Genomic DNA, 23633 nt, shown 5'->3' with positions numbered 1-23633 from the left:
CAAAACTAAAGACCTGTTTCAAATTACTCTGAGAATTGCTTTAACTCCTTGAATGGGATTTTCCTGCTGCACTCGCCCTAAAGCCAGGAAATCCCGCCCAAGATCAACGGACAGTTTGGAGAATTTTCCCCCTCTTTCCTTCTGCAACTGTGGACTTTTATGATGCTTTTAAAAACTGTAGGCATAGTAGATTTTCCTCATCAACCAATTCATTGATACCTTGAAATAGTTTCCGAAGATTGGTAAACACATGTTGCTTTTATGTATTGATTTTCTTGCAGCATCTTGTAAAATTGCTTTTAATTTTAAATCTGCAATAACAATGATACATGATCTTTTTTGAAAGTCAGGATAACATTCCCTTTACTGAAATCATTAATTATATTTATGGAAGTTCCTAAAACACATTGTCCAGAATTTCATTTATTTCATCTCTCTTTTTCCAAATATTCTGGTGTACATGCAGTTTGTCTAGGAATGTTTAGTTTCTTGATGTGTTTTCATACACGGTGACACAATGGGTGGCACCATTTCTTGATGTGTTTTCATACACGGTGATATAATTGTGGCACTGCTGCCTCACAGCACCAGAGACCCTGTTTGATTCTGGCCGTAGGTCACTGTCTGTGTGGAGTTTGCATGTTCTCACCATGTCTGCTTGGATTTCCTCCATGTGCTCCGGTTTCCTATCACAGTCCAAAGGTGTACAGGTTCGGTGGATTGGCCGTGGTAAATGCACAGATTTACAGGGATTGTAGGGAAGTGGGGTATCCCTAGGTAAGATGCTCTTTTGGAGACTCAATGGGCTGAATGGCCTCCTTCTACCTGTGTGAATTCTATAGCACAAGTGCTTTACTGATGCCTGTGCCAAAGTAATTGGCTATGTGTGAAGACTGATGTGACATTTCAATTAAATTTTTTTGGCATTTCTTGATCTACAAATTGCAGCCACACACATTCTTATCTCTTTATTTCCTTTGTTTCCTGCTATGCATATAGTTTTAAAATAACAATAATTTGGATTGCTCTTGCTGCTCTCGGTGGCCTGGCTTTCAACTGTCCTCTTACTGTTTCCGGTAGAATTTTATTTTATTAGCCTCAATCTCAAGAATACAGAGGGTGGGACCTGATAGTGTTTGTTAAGATTATGAGAAAAGTTTGATAGGTAGATATATAGATGACGCTTCCACTTGTGGTACAATCCAAACCAAGGGCTGTAACGAATAATGACTCAAGCAAACCCAGTAAGCAATTCAGGTGAAACTTCTTCACCCAGTAAGTGGCTAGAGTGTGAAATTTGTTAAAATGGAATAATTGAGATGATTAGCATAGTTGTATTTAAGGAGAAAATAGATAAAGGTATGAGGGAGAAAAGAAATAGACATGTTGATAGGGTTAGATGAAGACAGATGGAAGGAAGGTATTGTGGACCATGGACTGGTTGGGCCGACTGCCTTGTTAATGTATTAATGGCCTACCCCTGTTTCTGTTTCTTTTGTTCTTATATGCAAAGCATTCTAGTTAGTTAACACTTTCTGTGACCTTCGCTCACACTTTTTTGTTTCTTTAGTCTCTTCAATATTTCTATTTACCCTTGGGCCCTTATTGGCATCCTTATTTAGCACAATGGCATTGAGTTTGCTACATGTCTTTATCTTTTCATAGGAATTATTATTTTCCTTATGATTTCATGGGATGCTGGCAAGATCAGCAATTATTGCCCATCCCTAATTGCCCTTGAGAATTGTATATCTGATTCAAGGTTACCAACCAGTTTTGATATAATGCAAAACACTATAACAAATGTAATATCACTTCTAGTTCTGTTTCATTTGTTTATTAAGCAGAGATAATTGGCTATTTGTATGAAATTGTTTGTAAATGTATCTCTCTTTATCATAGGTCCTTAACCTGTCCTTTTTGCTTTTAGTATTGACATTTCCCATGATTAATATATTACATTTTCTGGTATACTCACCTAAGTATGTCTTTGTCTATTTGCTTATGTTGAGCTGTTGATCAAAAGCAGTTCCAAATATATTTTCTTTCACACTTTGAATTCCAATGGGTTTAAACTAGTGCAGCAGGGGGTGAAAACTGGCCAGTAAGTGTCAGGACTGGGGAAAAAAGTGAGACTGAGATAAACATAGCACAGAGTAAGAGCTGGCAGAGGCAGGCTGTGGGGCTTGCTGGGACTGGTGGTCTGGAGTGCATTAGCTTCAATGCAAGAAGTATGACAGGTAAGACAGATGAACTCAGAGCCTGGATTGCTGTGTGGAATTATGATGTCACTGCAATTATGGAGACATGGTTAAAGGAGAGACAGGACTGGGTGCTTAACATTCTGGGATACCGCTGTTTTACATGGGACAGAAGGAGAAACAAAAGGGGTGGGGGAGTTGCATTGCTGATTAGGGAGCACATCACAACTGTGTTGAGGATGACACATTGGAGGGATCTTGTAGTGAAGCTTTATGGATGGAACTCGGGAATAGGAACGGTGAAATCACAATGTTGGGAGTGGTACCAAAAACCTCCCAACAGCCTGCAGGAGACAGAGGAGCAGTTGTGTAGTCAGATACTGAAAAGATGTGAAAAAAGCAAGGTAGTTGTTGAGGGTGATTTTAACTTCCCCCATATTAACTGGGATTCCCTTACAGATAGGGGCTTGGATGGAGAGCAATTTGTTACTTGTATCCAGGAGGGCTTTTTGATACAGTATGTTGACAATCCAACCAGGGAGGTGGCCATACTAGACTTGGTATTGGGGAATAAGCCAGGCCAGGTTATCAATGTTTCAGTGGGGGACCATTTTGAGTTAACTGACCATAATTTCACAAGATTTAAGGTAGTCGTGGATAAGGACAAGAGTGGTCCTTGAATGAGGATACTTAATTGGTCGAGGGCCAATTACATCCAAATTAGACTGAAACTGGGGAATGTGGATTGGGAGTGGCTACTTGAAGGCAAATCCATGTCTGACATGTGGGAGGCTTTTAAAAGCCAGTTGACTGAAGTGCGGGCAAGTCGCCGCAAAAATGAAGAATAAAAATGGTAGGATTCGGGAATCATGGATGACAAGGGAAATTGTAAGCTTAGTCAAAAGGAAAAAAGAAGTATATGATAGGTCTAGACATCTAAAAATTGACGAAGCCCTTGAGGAGTAAAAAGTAGGAAGGAAATTAGAAGCAGAATTAGGAGGACTAAAAGAGATCATAGAATCATAGAATCCTGCAGTGCAGGAGGAAGCCTGGCCTATTGAGTCTGCACTGACCACAATCTCACCTAGGCCTTATCTCCATAATCCTATGCATTTATCTTAGCTAGCCCCCCTGACACTGAGGGGCAATTTAGCAAGGCCATTCCACTTAATCAGGTGAAATGTCTTTAGCGAACTAAAGGAGACTCCCAAGACTTTTTATGCATATATTAGGAGCAAAAGGGTAGCAAAAGAAAGAGTAGGCCCACTCAAGGACAATAGAGGGAAGTTATGTGTGGAGCCACAGGAAGTGGGTGAGATCCTTGTTGAGTACTTTGTATCCATGTTCACCAAGGAGAAGGACATGACGGATGTTGAGGCTAGGGATAGGTGTGTGAATGAAGGAGGAAATTTTGGGTATCCTAAATTCCATTAAGGTAGGCAAGTCCCCGGGGCCGAATGGGATCTATCCCAGGTTACTATGAGAGGCAAGGGGACAAGTAGCTGGGGTCTTAACAGATATCTTCAATCCTCTTTGACCACAGGCGAGGTTTCAGAGGACTGGAGAATAGCCAGTATTTTTCCCTTATTTAAGAAAGGTAGTGGGGGTAATCCAGGAAATTATAAGCCAGTGAGCTTGCTATCAGTGGTGGGGAAGCTTTTGGAGAAGATACCGAGGGACAGCATATATGCACATTTGGAAGAAAATTGACTTTTCTTGATTTTATACAGGAAAGTCATGTCTCACCAATTTGATTTAGTTCTTTGAAGAGGTGACAAAGATAATTGATGAGGGAAGGGCTGTGAACGTAGTTTAAATGTTCTTTAGTAAGGCGTTTGACAAGGTCCCACATTGCACACTGGTACAAAAACTAAGATCACATGGAATTCAGGGTGGACGGGCTAGATGAGTACAGAATTGGTTTTGTCATGGAAGACAGAGAGTAGCGGTGGAAGGGTGTTTTTCAGAATGGAGACTTGTAGCTAGTGGTGTTCCGCAGGGATCAGTTGTTTGTATATAAATGATCTGGAAGAAAATGTGGGTAGTCTGATTAATAAGTTTGCGCATATCATGAAGATTGGTGAAGTTGCTAATGTCATACGATAGGCCTAGACATCTAAAAATTGATGGAACCCTTGAGGAGTAAAATAAAAGTAGGAAGGAAATTAAATGCAGAATTAGGAGGACTAAAAGGAATTATAGAATCCTACAGTGCAGAAGGAAGCTTTCGGCCCATTGAGTTTGCATCGACCACAATCTCACCTGGGCCTTATCCCCATAATCCTATGCATTTACCCTAGTTAGGCCCCCTGATGCAAAGGGGCAATTTCGCAGGGCCATTCCACCTAACCAGGTGAAACGTCTTTAGCAAACAGGTTCAAGGAGACTCCCAATATTTTTTATGCATATATTAGGAGCAAAAGGAAAGCACGTGGAATTGTTAATAGCATCAGGGATTGTCAGAGGATACAAAAGGATATAGATAGATTGAAGACTTGGACACAGAATTGGCAGATGGAATATAATCCAGACAAATGTTAAACATGGTTAACATTTATCCATAGTTTAACATGGGCAAGGAAATAGTTAACATTTAACAGGTTAACATTTAACATGGGCAAGGAATGGTTAACATTTAACTGGTTAAACACAGACAAGGAAACCTCTTACTGGTTACCATGTACGTCCTTCTTGTGCTGATGAATCAAGTATTCCTCCACATTGAACAATACTTGGAGAAAGCACTGAGGGTGGCAAGGGCACAAAATGTATCCAGGATGGAGGATTTCAATGTCTACCACCAAGAGTGGCTTAGTAGCAGCACTACTAATTGAGTTTGTCGGGTCCTAAAGGATATAACGGTCAGACTGGTCTGCAGCAGGTGGTGAAGGAACCAATGCGAGGAAATAACATACTTAACCTCATTCTTACCAATCTGCCAGCTGCAGATACATCTGTCCATGACAGCATTGGTAAGAGTGACCACCGCACAGTCCTTGTGGAGACGAAGTCCCACCTTCACATTGAGAATAACCTCCATTGTGTTGTGCAGCACTATCACCATGCTAAATGGGACAGACTTCAAACAGATTTAGCAACTCAAGACTGGGCATCCATAAGGCGCTGTGGACCATCAACAGCAGCAGAATTGTACTCCAGCAGAATCTGCAACCTCAGGGCCCAGCATATCCCCTATTCAACCATTAGCATCAAACCAGGGGATCAACCCTAGTTCAATGGAAAGTGCAGGAAGACATGCTGGGAGCAGCACCAGGCATACCTAAAATTGAAACGATAACTTGGTGAAGCTACTGAACAGGACTACTTGCATGCCAAAGAGCAAAAACAACAAGTGATAGACAGAGCTAAGTGATCCGATCTAAGCTCTGCAGTCCATCTACATCCTGTGAAGTATGATGCTGGACAATTAAACAACTCACTGGAGGAGGGGGCCCCACAAATATCCCCACCCTCAATGATGGAAGAGCCCAGCACAATAGTGCAAAAGATAAGATTGAAGTATTTGCAGCAATCTTCAGCCAGAAGTGCCGAGTGGATGATCCATCTTGGCCCTCTCCAGTGATCCCCAGCACCTCAGGTGCCAGTCTCCAGCCAATTCGATTCACTCCACATGATGTCAGTGTTGGAGGCACTGGATACTACAAAGGCAATGAGCCCTGATAACATTCTGGCAATAATACTGAAGACTTGTGCTCCAAAACTTGCTGCTCCCATAGCCAAGCTCTTCCAGTACAGTTACAACACTGGCATCTACCCAACAATGTGGAAGAAAATTGCCCAGGTGTGTCCTGTATACAAAAGCAGGACAAATCCAACCCAACTAATTACCGCCCAATCAGTCTACTCTTGATCATCAGTTAAGTGATAGAAGGGGTCATCAACAGTGCTATCAAGCAACACCAGCTCACCAATAGCCTACTCAGTGATATCCAGTTTGGATTTTGCCAAGGTCACTCAGCTCCTGACCTCATTACAGTCTTGATTCAAACATAGACAAAAGAGCTGAATTCCAAAAGTGAGGTGAGAGTTGACATCAAGACGTTTGACATCAAGGCCGCATTTGACCGAGTATGGCATCAAGGAGCCCTAGTGAAACTGGAATCAGTGGGTATTGGGGAAAACTCTCTGCTGTTTGGAGTCATACCTGGTACATAGGAAGGTGGTTGTGGTTATGAAGGGTCAGTCATCTCAGCTCCAGGACATCTCTGCAGGAGTCCCTCAGGGTAGTATCCTAGGCCCAACAATATTCAGCTGCATCATCAATGAGCTTCCCTTCGTCTTAAGGTCAGAAGTGGGGATATTCACCGATGATTGCACAATGTTCAGCACCATTCGCGTTTCCTCAGATACTGATGCAGTCCATGTTCAAATGCAACAGGATCTGGACAATATCCAGATTTGGCTGACAAGTGGCAAGTAACATTCGCGCCACACAAATGCCAGGCAATGATCATCACCAATAAGGGACACTCTAACACCACCCTTTACATTCAATAGTGTAACCATCATTGAATCCCTCACTGTCAACATCCTTGAGGTTACCATTGACCAAAAACTCAATTGGACTCGCCACATATACATATGGCTACAAGAACAGGTCAGATGCTAGGAATACTGTGGTGAGTAACTCACCTCCTGACTTCCCAAAGCCTATCTACCATCTACAGGGCACAAGTCAGGAGTGTGATGGAATACTCCCCACATGCCTGGATGGATGCAACTCCAACAACACTCAAGACACTTCACACCACCCAGTACAAAGCAACCCACTTGATTGACTCCAGATCTACAAATATTCAATCCCTCCACCACCAACACTCAGTAGCAGCAGTGTGTACTATCACAAGATGCAATGCAGCAATTCACCAAAGATCCTTAGACAGCATCTTTCAAATCCATGGCCACTTCCATGTAGAAAGACAAGAGCAGCAGATAAATGGAAGTACCACCACTTGCAAATTTCCCTCCAAGCCACTCACCATACTGTCTTGGAAATGTATCATCATTCCTTTGCAGTCACTGGATCAAAATTCTAGAATTCCCTCCCTAATGGCATTGGGGGTCAATCCACAGAACATGGACTGCAGTGATTCAAGAAGGCAGCTCACCACCTTCTCAAGGGCAACTAGGAATGGGCAATAAATGCTGGCCAGGCAGCGATGTCCAGGTCCCACGAATGAATTAAAAAAATGTGAGATGATGCATCTGGAGGATCAAATTTGGTGTGAATTATACTGTAAATGGCAAAATCGTTAGGATTTTGCCATTAACACACAGAGGGATCTGGGCGTGCAGGTTCACAGTTGCTTAAAAGTGGAACGTAGGTGGCCAAGGTGATTAACAAGGCATATAGCATGGTTACCTTCTTCGGCCAGGGCACTGAGTACAAGAGTTGGGAAATCATGTTGCAGCTATATAAAACCTTGGGAGGCCGCATTTGGAGTATTGCATGCAGTTTTGATCACCATGCTAGCAGAAGGACGTGAAAGCTTTGGAGAGAGTTCAAAGAAGATTCACCAGGATGTTGCTTGGTCTCAAGGATGTTGACTACAAGGACAATTTGAATAAACGAGGACTGTTTTCACTGGAAAGATAGGCTGAGAGGAGACCTGATAGATAGTCAGAGGCTTTTTCCCAGGGTGCAATTGTCAGTTACAAGGGGGCACAGGTATAGGGTGAGGGGAGAAAGTTTAAGGGAGATGTGCGGGGGATGTTTTTCACGCAAAGAGTGGTGGGCTCCTTGAATGTGCTGCCAGAGGAGGTGGTGGAAACAGGCACATTATCTACATTTAAGAGGGATCTGGATGGGTACCAGGGAGGAAATAGTGGAAACAGACCGAGTAAAGGCAGAAGGTTCTTTTTTTAGTTAGGGCATCATGATCAGCACAGGCTTATAGGGCCAAAGGGTCTGTTCCTGTGCTGTACTTTGTTCTTTGTATATATAAGTTAGATGGTTCTCTTTTTTTATTGGTGTAGGTGTGCTTTATAATATCATGCTTGGGGAGAGTTTGAAACTGACTCAATACTTACACGGAACGATTTTTTGATAATCAATTTTTTTTAAAGTGGTTGCTCGATTTTGTTGGTTAATAGTTTGAACTGTAGATGATCTAGAACAACCTCCAGTTGAACTTTGTCAGTTAGCAGATAAAAATCAGAATCAATTTTATTGACTTGGCAACTCCCATCAAATTATTTACTTTCTTTCTTAAAGTATTCAGTAGCTTCAAATTTGAAGATCGTTATCTAAAACTGTGACTGTATTGGAAATAATATAGAAGTGATATTGTTCTTGCATATTGCTGTGCTGTTAATGCAAATTAAAGAGTCACAATGAGAGAAAGTTAATAATTTAGATTTTTGTCTCCGAAGAGGCACAACTTTTATTTGCTGCATAATAAAGCATAAAGCAATGGGCTGGAAATCTATGCCCCCTACCCTCAACCATGGCAGATTCTGAGATAGCTGGGTGGAAGGGGGTGGAAATTTGCTTGGATGCAATTTCCTCTGCAGGGCATGGGGTGGGGGCACTTTCATCTGACGCCCCATTCTGACTCGTGGTGCTGTCCCCTTAGGGCCTGGAGACCTCCATACCTTCCTCCCCTGGCCTATCTGCTGAAACCCCAATCAACCTTCCCCTTTGCTTGCAACACTCCCAGGCATTTCCTACTCTCCCCAACTTGGGATCTCTGCCACTTATCTGTCCCCAAGTCCACGGCTTAGTGCCAAGCAGCTCCCTGCTGTGCCTTTTCCGGCCACAGCAGTGCTGTATCTGGAAGGACTAGTTAGCTGCCAGCAAATCAGATTGGTTAACAGCTCTCCAAGGTGAGACTTCCAAGTGAGGGGCAGATGTGCAGCCCATGTCAATCAATACTTGCAAGAGTGTAATATGGCATCTGGGCTGTTGGAGTCGGTAGCAATGTGTTCCATGCTGACTCTTCAGAACCCTCACCATCCTTTACATTTAGGCCCTGGTTTCTCCACATGCTAAATTTCCAATTTCAGTCTTGACACAATGAGAGATACCTAGCAGATGACAGGTGCTTACCTTCAGGAGGAAAGGAAAACTGGAAAGCAAATAATTATTTTATTACTTATGAACATGTTGACAAAATCACTGTCCAGAAATCTAGCTGTCTTCCCTCAATGCAGAATGCCATAAGCATAGACAAGGGTTACGGGTGGAGAGGGGACTCATAACGTTGTAATGGCAGCGCAGGCTCGTTGGGTCGAAGGGCCTGTTTCCCGTGCTGTGTTGTTCTTTGTTCTTTGTACCCTTACCTTAGATTACCTTAGGCAAGAGAGCTTAAAGATGACGTAGTTAGAAATATTGAGAGGATTGTATTTTCATATCAATAATAAAGAGAGAGAGCTAATTTAAATATGTTGACTTTAAGCCTTAATTTTTGAGTTATTTTAAGAAACAAGAATGCAAGAAAGGGGAAGGACAATATATTGTTGTAAAATCTATAGGTCGCGAAGCTCTGTATATTGAAAATAAGAACTTTTAGGTACATTAGTTTTTTTAAACTGATTGTTTAATAGAAGTATCATTTTTACACAAAAATACAGAAAGCAAATACCCCATAAAATAGTTCTTTGCACTGAAATAGCTACAAGTACACTAAAATACTTTTGGTTTGTTAGTCTGATACATAAAGATCAATGATACATTAACATTTTGGAGCATAGAGTATTGGAAAGCAATTAGATGGGTGATAGAATGATGCTCTATCACTGAGTAATGACAAATCCTAAATGTTTAATATTGCTTGGTTGGAAATGAAAGTAAACTGTAAAAAGATATTATTGATAATAACTTTTGAGTAAATCACAGTAAAGAGATTTGCAACAAATGATATGCCTCTGACACATAGGATTTATTAACAACCCTCACCAGTTAAAAATCAGTAACAATAAGCCAATGATGACAGATATATTTGTTTGAGTTGATAGGGTCAGCAAGATGTACAGTGGTTACCACTGTTGCATCACACCACCAGGGACTCAGGTTTGATTCCCAGCTTGGGTGACTATCTGTGTGGAATTTGCACATTCTCCCCATGTTTGCATGGATTTCCTTTGGTTGCTTCAGTTTTCTCCCATAGTTTGAAAGACGTTTTGCTTAGGTGCATTGGCTATGTTAAATTCTCATTTTGGTACCCAAACAGGCGTCGAGTGTGCCGATTAGGGAATTTTCACAGAACTTCATTGCAGTGTTAATGTAAGCCTTCTTGTGACACTAATAAACTAACTACAAACTTTAAAACTTTAAATTTTATTGTGACACAGTGAAAAGTATTGTTTCTTATGTGCTATACAGACAAAACAAACCTTTTGTAGAGTACATGGGGAGAAAGAAAGGAAAGGGTACAGAATATAGTGTTGCAGTTACAGACAAGGTGTAGAGAAAGATCAGCTTAATATATGGTAGGTCCATTCAAAAGTCTGATGGCAGCAGGGAAGAAACTATTTTTGAGTTGGTTAGTATGTGTTCTCAGACATTTGTATCTTTTTCCTGACGGAACAGAGTGGAAGACAGCATGTTCGGGGTGCATGGGGTCCTTGATTATGCTGGCTGCTTTTCTGAGGCATTGGGAAGTGTAGACAGAGTCAGTGGATAGGAGGCTGGTTTGTGTGATGGACTGGGCTATGTTCACAACCCTTCGTAGTTTCTTGCAGTCTTGGTCAGAACAGGAGCCATACACGCTCAGGATAGTGCCTGGAAAGGATGATTTCTATGGTGCATCTGTAAGAATTGGTGAGAGTCATAGCGGGCAAGCAAAATTTCCTTAGTTTCCTGAAAAAGTAGAGGCATTGGTAGGCTTTCTTAACTATAGCGTCAATGTGGAGAGACCAGGACAGATTGTTGGTGATCTGGACAAAGCTGATACTTAAATTGTGAATACAATGCTTTGTTGACAGAATCTAATTTTCAATTATTGAAGAACATTTGTAGATTTTGAAGAACAGGATAACACATTCTTAATGTACTACTACTTACTTGCAAGCCAGGAGAAAAATATTTATTTTATTAAGTGTTGGATTTGAAAGCATGATAAAACCTTTAATACAAACTTCAGACCTTTAACTTGCTGCATTTTGGTATTTGCACCTCTTGCTATGGGACTATCTCAAAATTTTAACTCTTAGTTCTTTAGTACAGGGTCAAAGCAGAGAACAATTGTCCAGATTGAGGACTTAAAATATAAATACATTGAAAATGAAACAATATTTCATTTTGTTACACAGGGCAAACTTTATTAAATTGTAAAGGATATGGGGCAACCCTCTATTGAATTTAGATTTTTATCTTTCTGCAGCCTTTTGGGACTCAAGGAAGTACAGTATAATAAGACTTCCTGCATTGAATCAAATGTGAACAGCAGGCCTTCATTGTTTCATACTTACCCACTATAACTCTCACAGAACCCAGATATTATAACTCATTGGTATTGTTTCCATTTATGTTGCTATAATTGCAAAAATAATTTAAAAATATACTACCCTTGATAAATTGATTTTTCTGAAGCTGGGAAATTGTCCTTATGACCTTACTTAAGTGTACGCATTAGCACCATATTCAACTCAAGTACTTAACATCTATGACTGTACTTTTTTATAATTTCAGCTGGAATTGGGTATTCAGAATTGTAAAAAAAATTCAAAGGCAGAATCTTATGCCATCCCCAATGGCAAGTTTGATGGCAGCGGATGTTTAATCAGGCAGGAGGGTGCTGAGTGGCAATCTGCTGCCTTCCTACTTCAACCCTCATTAATTCCATGGCATGAAGGCCCTCTACAGGCCATCCTTTCCCACCCTGAAATGGGCAGGTAATACGTACTTAACAGCCTTGTCCTGTTGGTGCTGGTATTAACTCAGCAGCAGGCAGGGGTCTTGCTCATGACAATCAAGTCATATGGGGTTTGTTGCTGGCTCCAAAGAGGGCGTCCTTCATCCATTTGAGAAAGGATATATTGACCTCGGAGGGAGTACAGAGAAGGTTCACCAGGTTGATACCAGAGATGAGGGGTTAGCTTATGAGGAGAGATTGAGTAGATTGGGCCTAAACTGTTGGAGTCTAGATGGCTGAGGGGTGATCTTATAGAGACATATAAGATAATGAAGGGGCTAGATAGGATAGAGGTAGAGAGATTCTTTCCACTTAGAAAGGAAATCAGAACTAGAGGCACAGCCTCAAAATAAGAGTGGGGTGGTCAGTTTAGAACAGACTTGAGGAGGAACTTCTTCTCTCAGAGGGTAGTGAATCTCTGGAATTCCAGACTTGAGTCTGGAAGTGGTGGAGGCTACCTCGTTGAATATGTTTAAGTCATGGGTAGATAGATTTCTGATTGATAAGGGAATTAAGGGTTATGGAGAGCAGGTGGGTAAGTGGAACTGATCCACTTCAGATCAGCCATGATCTTATTGAATGGCGGGGCAGGCTCAAGGGGCTAGATGGCCTACTTCTGCTCCTATTTCTTATGTTCTTATGTTCATAGGCACTCTAGCGTGACCAAGTAACCCAGCATTGGGAAGTTGGGTGGGGGGAGGGGGTGGCAAAAGTTTGGGGGAGTGATGGCTGAGAGCCATCCCCCATTCTTACTGCTGGCATCTCTCCTCCCCACTCACCAGCATTCACCTCTGGCCTGGGATCCACTGATCACCTTAGACCTCAATGGTGACTGATGTATTGGTAGCAGTCACTGCTATCCCAGAGGTGTTGCCATTCAAAAGAGCTGCTATCCTCTGATTGCCAACAGCTCTCTGGGGGGCATGACTTTTGCCTCTGGAATCCTTGATCTTGAGGGAAGGCTCACTCCTAGTTTATCAAGTGCCTGAATAGCACACAATGCAGTAGATGGTCTCCAAAAGATTGATCTTCCCAGCTCTCTAATGGTGGCCGAGACCCACAGTTGCTGCAACAAGATTCTGTCCCTGGATTTGTTTCATTAGTTTGAAACACAATGAGGAAAATAAAAATCTATTTTTCTATTTTTCAGACTCACCTGACCTCCTCACACCTGTACTTAGCCTCAAAGCTAATCAACATGTCATCAGTCTCAATCAGACACTACGTGTGACATGCAGGTAATTTTACAGTATTATGCATACCTATGAAACATTTTAATTTGAATTATTTCTGATTAGACTATCCAACTACTGAATAAAAGTGTTAATCAAAAAATTAGATTATGATGCATAATGAAACAATATATTTTATACATAAAGTGAAAAATGACATTTTAGGAGAATTCTTTTATGTTTTTTATATATATATATATGTTCAATGCTTTATTTACATATTCTTTAAATATTTAACTGACGTCATCCATTTTCTTTGTGGGTGAATGTTTTCTGTGCAACAGTGGTGTATTGCTATTAACCTCTGACAACGTCATTGGCATCCTTCCATCTTTCAACATGATGGACATGCAGCAAATAACTACTTCAGATGGGGTATCTTCGAATGGTTCACCTTTGCTGATGGCTGGAGGCCAATTCTTGAGTGGCAGTTTCTGCCACAATGTGGCACATGAAGCTTCCAAGTGTTATTGTGGGTTGTTGTTTTCAGTATTGGTGTCTGTTGCCAGGTTGCTACAGCCATTGTGATCGTGATGGTGCATGGTCGTGATGCCAGCCCTCAGGGCATGTTGCTATTTTCCTCTGTCATCAACTTGTAACTCCCAGGTATAATAATCAATGTCTTGCAAGCATCCTTGAAGCTGAGCTTAGGCTGTTCTACTGGTTGTCTAGCTCCTGCTACTTCACCATACAGAAAGTATATGTCTATCTTCCATCCTATGGATATGCCCAAACTAATGGAGTCACTTCTGTTTTAAGAGTGCAAACAAACTTGAGAGCTCTGCCTTTGACAGGACTGCCACATTAGAGATTTTGTCCTGCCAACTATGGGACATCTCACTTCTCTGCATTATGGGGAATGCATTTTCCAGGATCATACTTAAAAGATTGCCTTCTACTTGCAGACCCAGTGTAATTACTTACTGCTCTTGTGTCCTTTTCTAACTTTACTCATGCTATTGTATTTCTATCACTACATATATATTTTGCTCATTTTTTACACTATACATTTCTTCACAATTGTCAGTATTAAATGTCTGCCTAGGAGTATAATTGATCTAATCAATCTGCAGATTGTTAATTGTAGCCATTGTCATCTAAGATACATATATTACCATTGCATTATTTTATGTCATTTCATTTTAGTTTGAAAGAAAGTAAAGATAAATGTTGATGGCATGATTGAATTCTCTATAGATGGTATTGTCAATATTTGATTTTGAGATGCACAACAGACCCAATTTTAACCTGGGAAGTAAGGCAAGAGGGGTAATTTTAACTTCTGGGCCTCCTTACCATACTAAGGATGGAATTCTCCCTGGTGTGTTCAATGGCAGATTTCAGAAATCGATTTCACACGGGCATGAATTTACAGCTGGTTCTTCCACTGTGCCCACCATGGTGGGTCAGAAACCTGCCAGAGGCCAGCGTGGACCTCATTATTGGAATGCAAATTAAAATCTGACACCCCCATGCTAAATTCTCCGCAATGTAGATGGGCAAACATGCTGACGTGGGAAACATTTGAAACAACATGGTGTGCAAATGTCATGATTCATCTGAACAATACCTGGGTCTGTCTCTGGAGTTCAGCTGGAGGCTGCCATTAATCCTGGAACACCACAGCAGTGGGTTGGGGGAGCATCTGCCGATGGATCTTCCAGATTCAGCGTCCTCAGGGGATCTATCTTCCAGCCTCAGTGTGTTCCTAGAGACCCACCTTCATTGTTAAGAAATCCATCTTCTGATCTCAGAGTGCTTCCAGAGATCTATCTTCATTTTTGGGCAGTTTGCCTCCTTTCTTCAATAGTGGGTCAATGATGATGGGCACCTTTTCGATATGGTACCTGGATACGATGGTGAATTATGCGCCATCCAAGCCCACTCTGCCACTGAGTATGGCATGAAACACCCTGGTGCATAATCACTAATTCGGAATATGCAGAAGATTTGGCATATTTTCTCGCTGGCCACTGCAGTGGTAAACACTCCACATTCCTGCCACGGCACCTTGTCTCAGAATGGGAGAATTTTGCCCTAAAAAAGCAATTTTCAAAAGGCATGACATGAGTAGAGTAGGGCAGCACAGCGGCAAAGTGGCAGGGAGAGGCTCTGATATCTGCAAGCCTACATCATCTGATGGCTCAGCAACATCTGATGCCATGATTAAAGAGCCGACAACCTTGTAAGAAAGTTCTGAAGTTTATGTCTCCAACATCTGAATTGCTGTTGTTCTAGCTCAAAAATATCTTTCAAAGTCCAGGCAGAAGATTCCTCAGCTATCGCACAAGATAATTTGAGGGCATCAGCAGGTTCCATTGAGGTCTTGAGATGTCACAGTCCAGTCACTGCATTCCCACCAGCAATCAAGGATGAAGCTGGAGGGGGTGGATGATACCCATGCTGCCACTACCTCTCCTTGCAGGCAGCCTCCTAAGTGTCCTCCTCTGAGGGACCCCGATCTGTAATGCCACTTTAAGGGCTGGCTCCTTTGCGCCTCAGTTGTGCACTGCCCCATTAAATTTTGGACCCAGAACTTCTGGATTCAGTACTTCCTGCCTGAGGTTCCATCCTCAAGAATCTCAGCTCAGTTAATTTTTACACACACAAAACATCTCCCAAATCAATCCAGTGCCCTTTGACTCAGCCTCCTGGAAGTCCGAGGAACTCTCACACTGAGTCAAGGGCCTGGATTTCTAACATAATGGAGAGGCCCAAATCTGGAAGTCTCATTCCTGAACATGGCACCTACTGTTTTCATGAGTGTAGGAATGGGCCCAGGTTAGGATTTATGCATGCATATTTTGAAGAGGCCCCTGTCCATTGCCTCCAATCATGTGTGAATTTGGTGTGAAGCATGCCTGAAACTCGACATGTGCTGATTCGACCTAGTAGGATCAGATCTGAACTTTGTAGTTTTTTTTTGGATAGCCAGAGTACTCTTTTGGAAAGATAAGGTCCTGGGACACATTTGGGAGAGGTAAGGAACACTCTGAGATTGCTAAATGTAGGCAGAAAAATGAATAAAAAGTGTATGAGCCCACTGAAACTGTGAAGGTTATTGGAGCTGTCAAAAACAACTGTTATAAATGCCAAGATGAACTATCTGAAGTGTCAAGCTGAACTGTCAAAGGGAGCTGTCAAACTGTTGAGGCATCTAAAACTTCTGCCCTTTAAAAATTGGACTGTTCTGTTTAATATAAAAAAGGATAGCAAGAGTTTTTATAAATACATAAAAAGGAAGAGGCTGTCTAGGGTGAACGTTGGACCCTTAGAGGATGAGAGGGGGGAACTTAGTGGTGGGGGATGGGGAAATGGCTGAGGCCCTGAATAACTTTTTTGTTTCCGTCTTCACGGAGGAGGACGTGAGTAATTTGCCGGGTGTTAGCGATGGAAAGATGGTAGGAGTGGAGGGCCTGAATGACATTATTGTTACTAGAGAGGCAGTGCTCGACAGACTGGAGGGACTGATTGTGGACAAGTCCCCAGGACCGGATGGAATGCATCCAAGGGTTCTGAAGGAAATGGCGGAGGTGATAGTGGATGCCTTGGTGATTATTTTCCAAACGTCGCTGGATTCCGGGGAAGTGCCAGAAGATTGGAAAATGGCTAATGTTACGCCGTTGTTTAAGAAGGGTGGCAGGCAAAAGGCGGGGAATTATAGGCCGGTTAGTTTAACGTCTGTTGTAGGGAAAATGTTAGAATCCGTGATCAAGGAGAAAATAGCGAGGCGTCTTGAGGAGAATTGTTTGGTAGAGCAGACGCAGCACGGTTTCATTAAGGGGAAGTCGTGTCTGACGAATTTATTGGAGTTCAATGAGGATGTGTCTAGGGCGGTGGATAGAGGAGAGCCGGTGGATGTGGTCTTTCTTGATTTTCAGAAGGCGTTTGACAAGGTGCCTCACAAGAGGTTATTGCAGAAGGTCAGGGGGCATGGAGTTGGGGGTAGGGTGTTAGCATGGATAGAGGATTGGCTGTCAAATAGGAGGCAGAGAGTGGGGGTCAATGGGTGCTATTCGGATTGGCGGTTGGTGACTAGTGGAGTGCCCCAGGGGTCGGTGCTGGGGCCTCAGCTATTCACCATTTATATAGATGATCTGGAGGAGGGAACCGAGTGTATGGTGTTGAAATTTGCTGATGACACCAAGATTGGTGGAATGGCAAATTGTGCGGAGGGTGTGGAGAGTCTGCAGAAGGATCTAGATAGGCTGGGCGAATGGGCCAGGAACTGGCAAATGGAATTTAATGTTGGCAAATGTGAGGTTGTCCACTTTGGTAGGAATAATGGTAGGAAGGACTATTACTTACGTGGCGAAAAACTGCAGCATGCGACGGTGCAGAGGGACCTCAGGGTCCTTGTGCATTTTGCAAAAACCCAGCCTGCAGGTGCAGCAGGTGGTCAGGAAGGCGAATGGGATGCTGGCCTTCATAGCGAGGGGGATTGAATATAAAAGTAGGGAGGTCTTGCTGCAGCTGTATAGGGCACTGATGAGGCTGCAGCTGGAGTACTGTGTGCAGTTTTGGTCACCGCACTTACGCAAGGATATTTTGGCCTTGGAGGGAGTGCAGAGGAGGTTTACTAGGCTGATTCCGGAGTTGAGGGGGTTGAACTATGAGGAGAGGCTGAATAAACTAGGCTTGTACTCGTTAGAGTTTAGAAGAATGAGGGGAGATCTCATTGAGATGTATAAGATGTTGAATGGGATGGATAGGATAGAGGTGGAGAGGCTCTTCCCGCTCAGAAAGGACAGTAGGACTAGGGGGCACAGCCTCAAGATAAAGGGGGGGGCGGTTTAGAACGGAGTTGAGGAGGAACTTCTTCACTCAAAGGGTGGTGAATCTCTGGAATTCTCTGCCCGTTGAGGTGGTGGAGGCTGCCTCGCTCAATATTTTTAAGACGCGGGTTGATAGGTTTTTGATAGGCAAGGGGATTAAGGGTTATGGGGAGAGGGCAGGAATGTGGAACTGAGCCATGACAGATCAGCCATGATCTTATTGAATGGCGGGGCAGGCTCGAGGGGCTAGATGGCCTACTCCTGCTCCTATTTCTTATGTTCTTAAAAAATAAATGATTGCTTGCTATTTCACTCTGCCTGTTGACATAAGAACATAAGAACATAAGAAATAGGAGCAGGAGTAGGCCATCTAGCCCTTCGAGCCTGCCCTGCCATTCAATAAGATCATGGCTGATCTGAAGTGGATCAGTTCCACTTTCCTGCTTTCTCCCCATAACCTTTAATTCCCTTGTCTGTCAAAAACCTATCTACCCGTGACTTAAATATATTTAGCGAGGTAGCCTCCACCACTTCAATGGGCAGAGAATTCCAGAGATTCACCACCCTTTGAGTGAAGAAGTTCCTCCTCAACTCCGATCTAAACTGCCCCCCCCTTATCTTGCGGCTGTGCCCTCTAGTCCTGCTATCCCTTCTAAGCAGGAAGAATCTCTCTACCTCTACCCTATCCATCCCTTTCATTATCTTATACGTCTCTATAAGATCCCCCCTCATCCTTCTAAACTCCAGCGAGTACAGACCCAGTCTATTCAGTCTCTCTTCATAGTCCAACCCCCTCATCTCCGGATTATTGACATAATCCTTAGGGCTACCATCACTTGATTAATGCTGCATGAGTGATTTCACAGTAGCCCATTACCATAGTGCGATGTGTGCCATTTCACAGTTTGATTGACAGCTCCAAGTGGTTATAGGTTTTTTGAAGTGGAACAATGAATCCAGTGCTTGTTTTTAGGAGTGACTATATAATTGAATAGAGTGTTTATTGTTATAAGGGATAGTGTAGCTATTGTGGTGGATTCAAACCCATGTCTCAAGTGTGTTGGCTTGGGCCTGGATTATTAATCCAGAAATGTTACCACTACACCACCATCTCCTCCAGTATGATTTCCCATTTGTCTTTTCATTGGCTGCAGGGGATTAAAAATGTCCCTAACTGTTAACGTTGCAATCCAACCACATGCTCTAGTTGTAAGTGAGAGCAACAGTTACTAATTAGAGAAAGGTTAGGACATTATTCTTAAGTATATATAAGAAATGGCTTACACCAGGGGGAGGGGAAGGAAAAGGATGTTGTGTCTGTATACTTGGGGTTTTTGAAGAAACCTATGTAAGGAAAGATTGGTTCCCGATTCCTCCTCTACTCAGTGAATGAACAGTGCAGTGTAACATGAATGGCTTTGTCAGTTGGCCTTTACTGTTTACAGATACAGACTAACCTGATGTTTATTGCGAGCATTTGTTGCTTTTATTCCACACTTCCAGTCTTTTCATTCAAATGAACAAAATACATGAATAAAACGTGCATAGATTTACCTTTTGATTGCACATCCAAGTTAATAAGATGGTAACATTGAAGCTCAATATAGAGATAATATTTCTAGGGTGATCCAATTTTATTAAGCTGCACAATATATTGTTTGCCTTTTTATTTTCACAGGGGAGCATCACACATATCATGGTCCTGGCCAAATCATGTAATGAACGGATCTGAAAGAATAAGTATAATTAATTTTAACAGTTGGGACAGCGATAGACCTTACTGTAGTAACCTGACTTTAAGCAAAGCTCAAGCTAAAGACACAGGATACTATTACTGCAATAGCTCATCTGCAAATGCTCGACAAAAAAAGACTGCACTATATATATTTGTCAAGGGTAAGACAAACTTCACACTTACTGTTTTTAAAATATTCCTTCTGGTTCTGTTAAGCTTATAACATTTTACATTCAAAGATTTATTGATTTTGTTAGAAATGAAGTGTTACAGAATAATGACTCATTAGATGCAAGGAAACAGGTTAGGTTTAAACCAAATTTTAGGAACACCTGATATGGAGTTTAAAAGATGGAATACACTGGGATCAAACATGCATAAGATTTAACACCACACAGTAGGCCATTCAAGCCATTGGGCAGGATTTTCCAAATGGAGTCAAGTTTTCAATTTTCCCAGGGCTGAGCCCTTAATTAGGATGATGGTGGGGTTCGCATCCAATTAAAACTAATGGGATCATGAAAGGAGGCAGGATTCAACACCCACAGCAGTCATAACTGTGGTTGTGGCTTGTCTTAAGGGAAAGAGTCTGTGCTACTGCCTCCCATTATACCACATGGACTCCAAATGGCATAGGGGAACCAGAAGCCTGGCACCCACGAAGGAGAGGAGGGCAGTCCTTTTCCTAGAGGGTGTCAATTGGGGAATCAAATCATCATGCAACAGGGAAACCACATTCTTCAGGGTCATCTCCCTTGGCTTGAGGGTGTTGCAAAGCACCACCTGACCACTCCTGCACTTGAACCAGTACCATTTAAGCCTATGATATTTCATTCATTGTGAATTTGAGATGTTGTCGATCATCTGTTACTTGGGTGATACAGCTGCCTGTAGGATGCCACAGAGGTCTACAGCTGAAGAGGGCACAAATGTCTGTAACCATCTTCCTAGAGAATTGGAGCCCTCTTTGTCAAAGGTTTACACCATCACACCAAAAAAGTGTCTTTTTTCTTGCCTATAGATTCAGATGTCTCCTCCTTTGAGACCCTTGTCTTTTTCCTCTGACCTCCTGATGATGGATACTCTGCCATTCCTATGCAGGCTGTTGTTCATTAACTCCAATGGCTTTAATCTCTGAGGATGCAGAACCCATTTCCATCAGCATCCTCCCTGGTGCTCAGCTGGAGTGTGAACAACTACGCTCATTACATTAATACCTGTATAATGTCAGAAGGTTGAGGGCACCTTGATTTCTTAATTCTGGTTCCTCCAATGACCTGTGGTGAAATTCAGCAACCGAAGGATAAGCTCTTTGAATTTAAAAACTATTTTTACTTCCCTTTTAAACTCTCCTCAGCTCCAAATCATCATTCCTGTCTCTTTTCTGCAGCTGTTCTGAAGCCAGACAAGTGCTAAACTCCAGCTGCATTATTAAAAATTTCAACACTTGAAAAGATTTTGAGCAGAGGAATGAGGTCCTTAAATAGACTTCAACTGGTGATCAGACAGGATGCTGTCTATGAGCCTTCCTATAAGAATGTTCCTGGGACAGAGATGGGAAAGTGGCATGGTCTCCACCTGAATAAATGACACCAAACTTGTCAAGGGGAGGACATTAAATTCTGCCTGCCCCAGGAAGTCCAAAAAGCAAACCTTATCAAATCTTGCTTGTGGGCTACTGGGAAGGTTGCTTGTTCAAGGCATTAAAATGGTTCAGGAAGGTGGTTCACCACTATCTTCTGGTGGACAAATAAGAATGCAACCAGTCAGACCCTATCCTGAAAATGAAAAAAAAACACATTTGTGTATTTCTAACGAGGCTCTTGTGAGATACATAATGGATATATATCATAACGTAAACAGCACATCGTATATTTGATAAATATTAATGGATTATACGCTGATTTTCATTTAAAAAGTTCATCCAGTGTTTTCAATATATATCAGAATTTGGGAAACATATTGTGGTAGAATTAGATTCACTAGTGGTTCTGTATTGTTTCCTGTGGCAGGACATTGTTTAGTCAACTTCCCAAATTAGCTCCATGAGGACCACTAATCTGCCTTTTTCCCAGGTTTAGCGTGAAATTTCTGTGTTTGCATTGTTTGTAAATAAATAAACCACACCAAAAGGGCCTTCTGTTTAAAGTGGAAGTATTAATGCATGCCTTAATATTTCCTGTCCTTATCAGCTACATGCATTTTTTCTTTTATCATTGGGCAATTATGAATAAGGAGATAATGAAAAATACTGCACTCTTGTATAATCTCCAATCACAATTAACCAATATCAGACTTTTTCTTCTATCATTCTGAAAACATAGTTCTCCTAATCATCAACACAGTTAACAAATGTATTCCTTTGCAGTACTGAAGCTGTTCTCTAAGTCATCTTTGAGTCCTGCACGGGGTTTCCAATTGTTTTTGAATTAAAAATTTAGTGATTTTATATCCTTTTTTTCCTATTTCCTGCATGCTACTTGCTGGCCTATAGTTCTGTGGATGTTCAACTATTACTGTGTGAATCTTGCAAATGAATATTGGTGTCTTATTGATAGAGGAAGGCGTATCAGCTATATCTGATCCTGCCTTCACTTGATGTCCATTCATTTTTACTTCCATCAGGACTGCTGAAATGTGATCAGCAGCAGACATCCTAATAAGTATTCCTCTCCTCAACACCTGGTATTGAAGCCAAACATAGCACCCCTATATATACGTTGGAGGAGGTCAATTAACTCAGTACAGCCTGAGGATGAACTCCAGAGCTTTCCAGGATTTTAATGTTTAAATGTATTCAGCAACGGAGGAGCCATTTATTTTATTTTTAACAATGCCATTTTGGGAATTACCATAAGGACCAACACTGGATATTCTCATCTTCCAGTTCAGTTCCTTCCAAGGCCTCAATCTCTGTAATCTCTTTCATGCTAACAACCTCCTAGGAACTCTATATTGCTTTAGCTCAGGCCTCTTCGGCATCTCCCACACACACCTCTTCCACGATCGTGTCAATGTCTTAAGCTAACTCAGCCATAACTCTGAAATCCCTCCTAAACTTCTCTCTTTATCCAACCTTTTCTCTTCCTTCAAGACCATCTTTAACATTTACCTCTTTAACCAAGCCTGAGCCAATTTCTGTCTCTTAAGCTCATGTGCAATATCTTCACACATTTATGTGAAAGTTGCTGTATAAATGCAAGCCATTTGATGTTTAGTGAGTTGGGTCATTACCTTACAGGATATAGAAATATTCCCAGAGCGACACATTATTGCATTATTATATTATTCGCAGGAAGCAGCATAGTTAAACCCAGTTGTACCTTCTGGTTGGCATTAAGGCACAGTAGTTAGTATTGCTGCCTTAGAATGCCACAGACCTGGGTTCAACTCTGGTCTTGGGTGACTGTGTGGAGTTGATTTGTAGGGACTCTATGGATTCATCCATTGGCCCACACATGTATTTCTAGCAGGCATCATTAGGTAGCAGTGATGAAGGAAACCGTGATTGATTTTACCATAAGCAGGAGTGTTGCGGCCAATTGCGACAAAGTTGCAAACTTCACCATATCCCTGTAACCCTGCGCATTTAGCATGGTTAATTCATCTAACCTACGCATCTTTGGACACTAAGGGACAATTTTAACATGGCCAATTCACCTAACTTGCAATTCTTTGAACTGTGGGAGGAAACCGGAGCACCCAGAGAAAACCCACACAGACACAAGAAGAATGTGCAAACTCCACACAGAAAGTCATCCAAAGCCAGAATCGAAGGCAGACCCCTGGCACAGTGAAGCAGCAGTGCTAACCAC

The 23633-nt window shown here is 42.0% G+C and overlaps 1 protein-coding gene across 1 annotated transcript in view; it reads left to right on the top strand.

Moving 5' to 3' along the window:
- The window catches only part of flt1 (fms related receptor tyrosine kinase 1), a 203900-nt gene that overhangs the window by 27372 nt on the left and 152895 nt on the right, over positions 1 to 23633 (top strand). Inside the window, exons 2-3 of the mRNA XM_080197406.1 lie at positions 13227 to 13314; positions 19762 to 19979. Of these exons, the coding sequence (XP_080053532.1) occupies positions 13227 to 13314; positions 19762 to 19979 (306 nt within the window). The remainder of the gene's footprint in view (positions 1 to 13226; positions 13315 to 19761; positions 19980 to 23633) is intronic.

The sequence above is a fragment of the Carcharhinus amblyrhynchos genome, chromosome 10 (genome assembly GCF_965287045.1).
Source record: "Carcharhinus amblyrhynchos chromosome 10, sCarAmb.v2.hapA, whole genome shotgun sequence".
Lineage (NCBI taxonomy): Eukaryota > Metazoa > Chordata > Chondrichthyes > Carcharhiniformes > Carcharhinidae > Carcharhinus > Carcharhinus amblyrhynchos.
The sequence above is the reverse complement of the archived record's forward strand: the minus strand, read 5'-3'. Positions and strand labels throughout refer to the sequence as shown.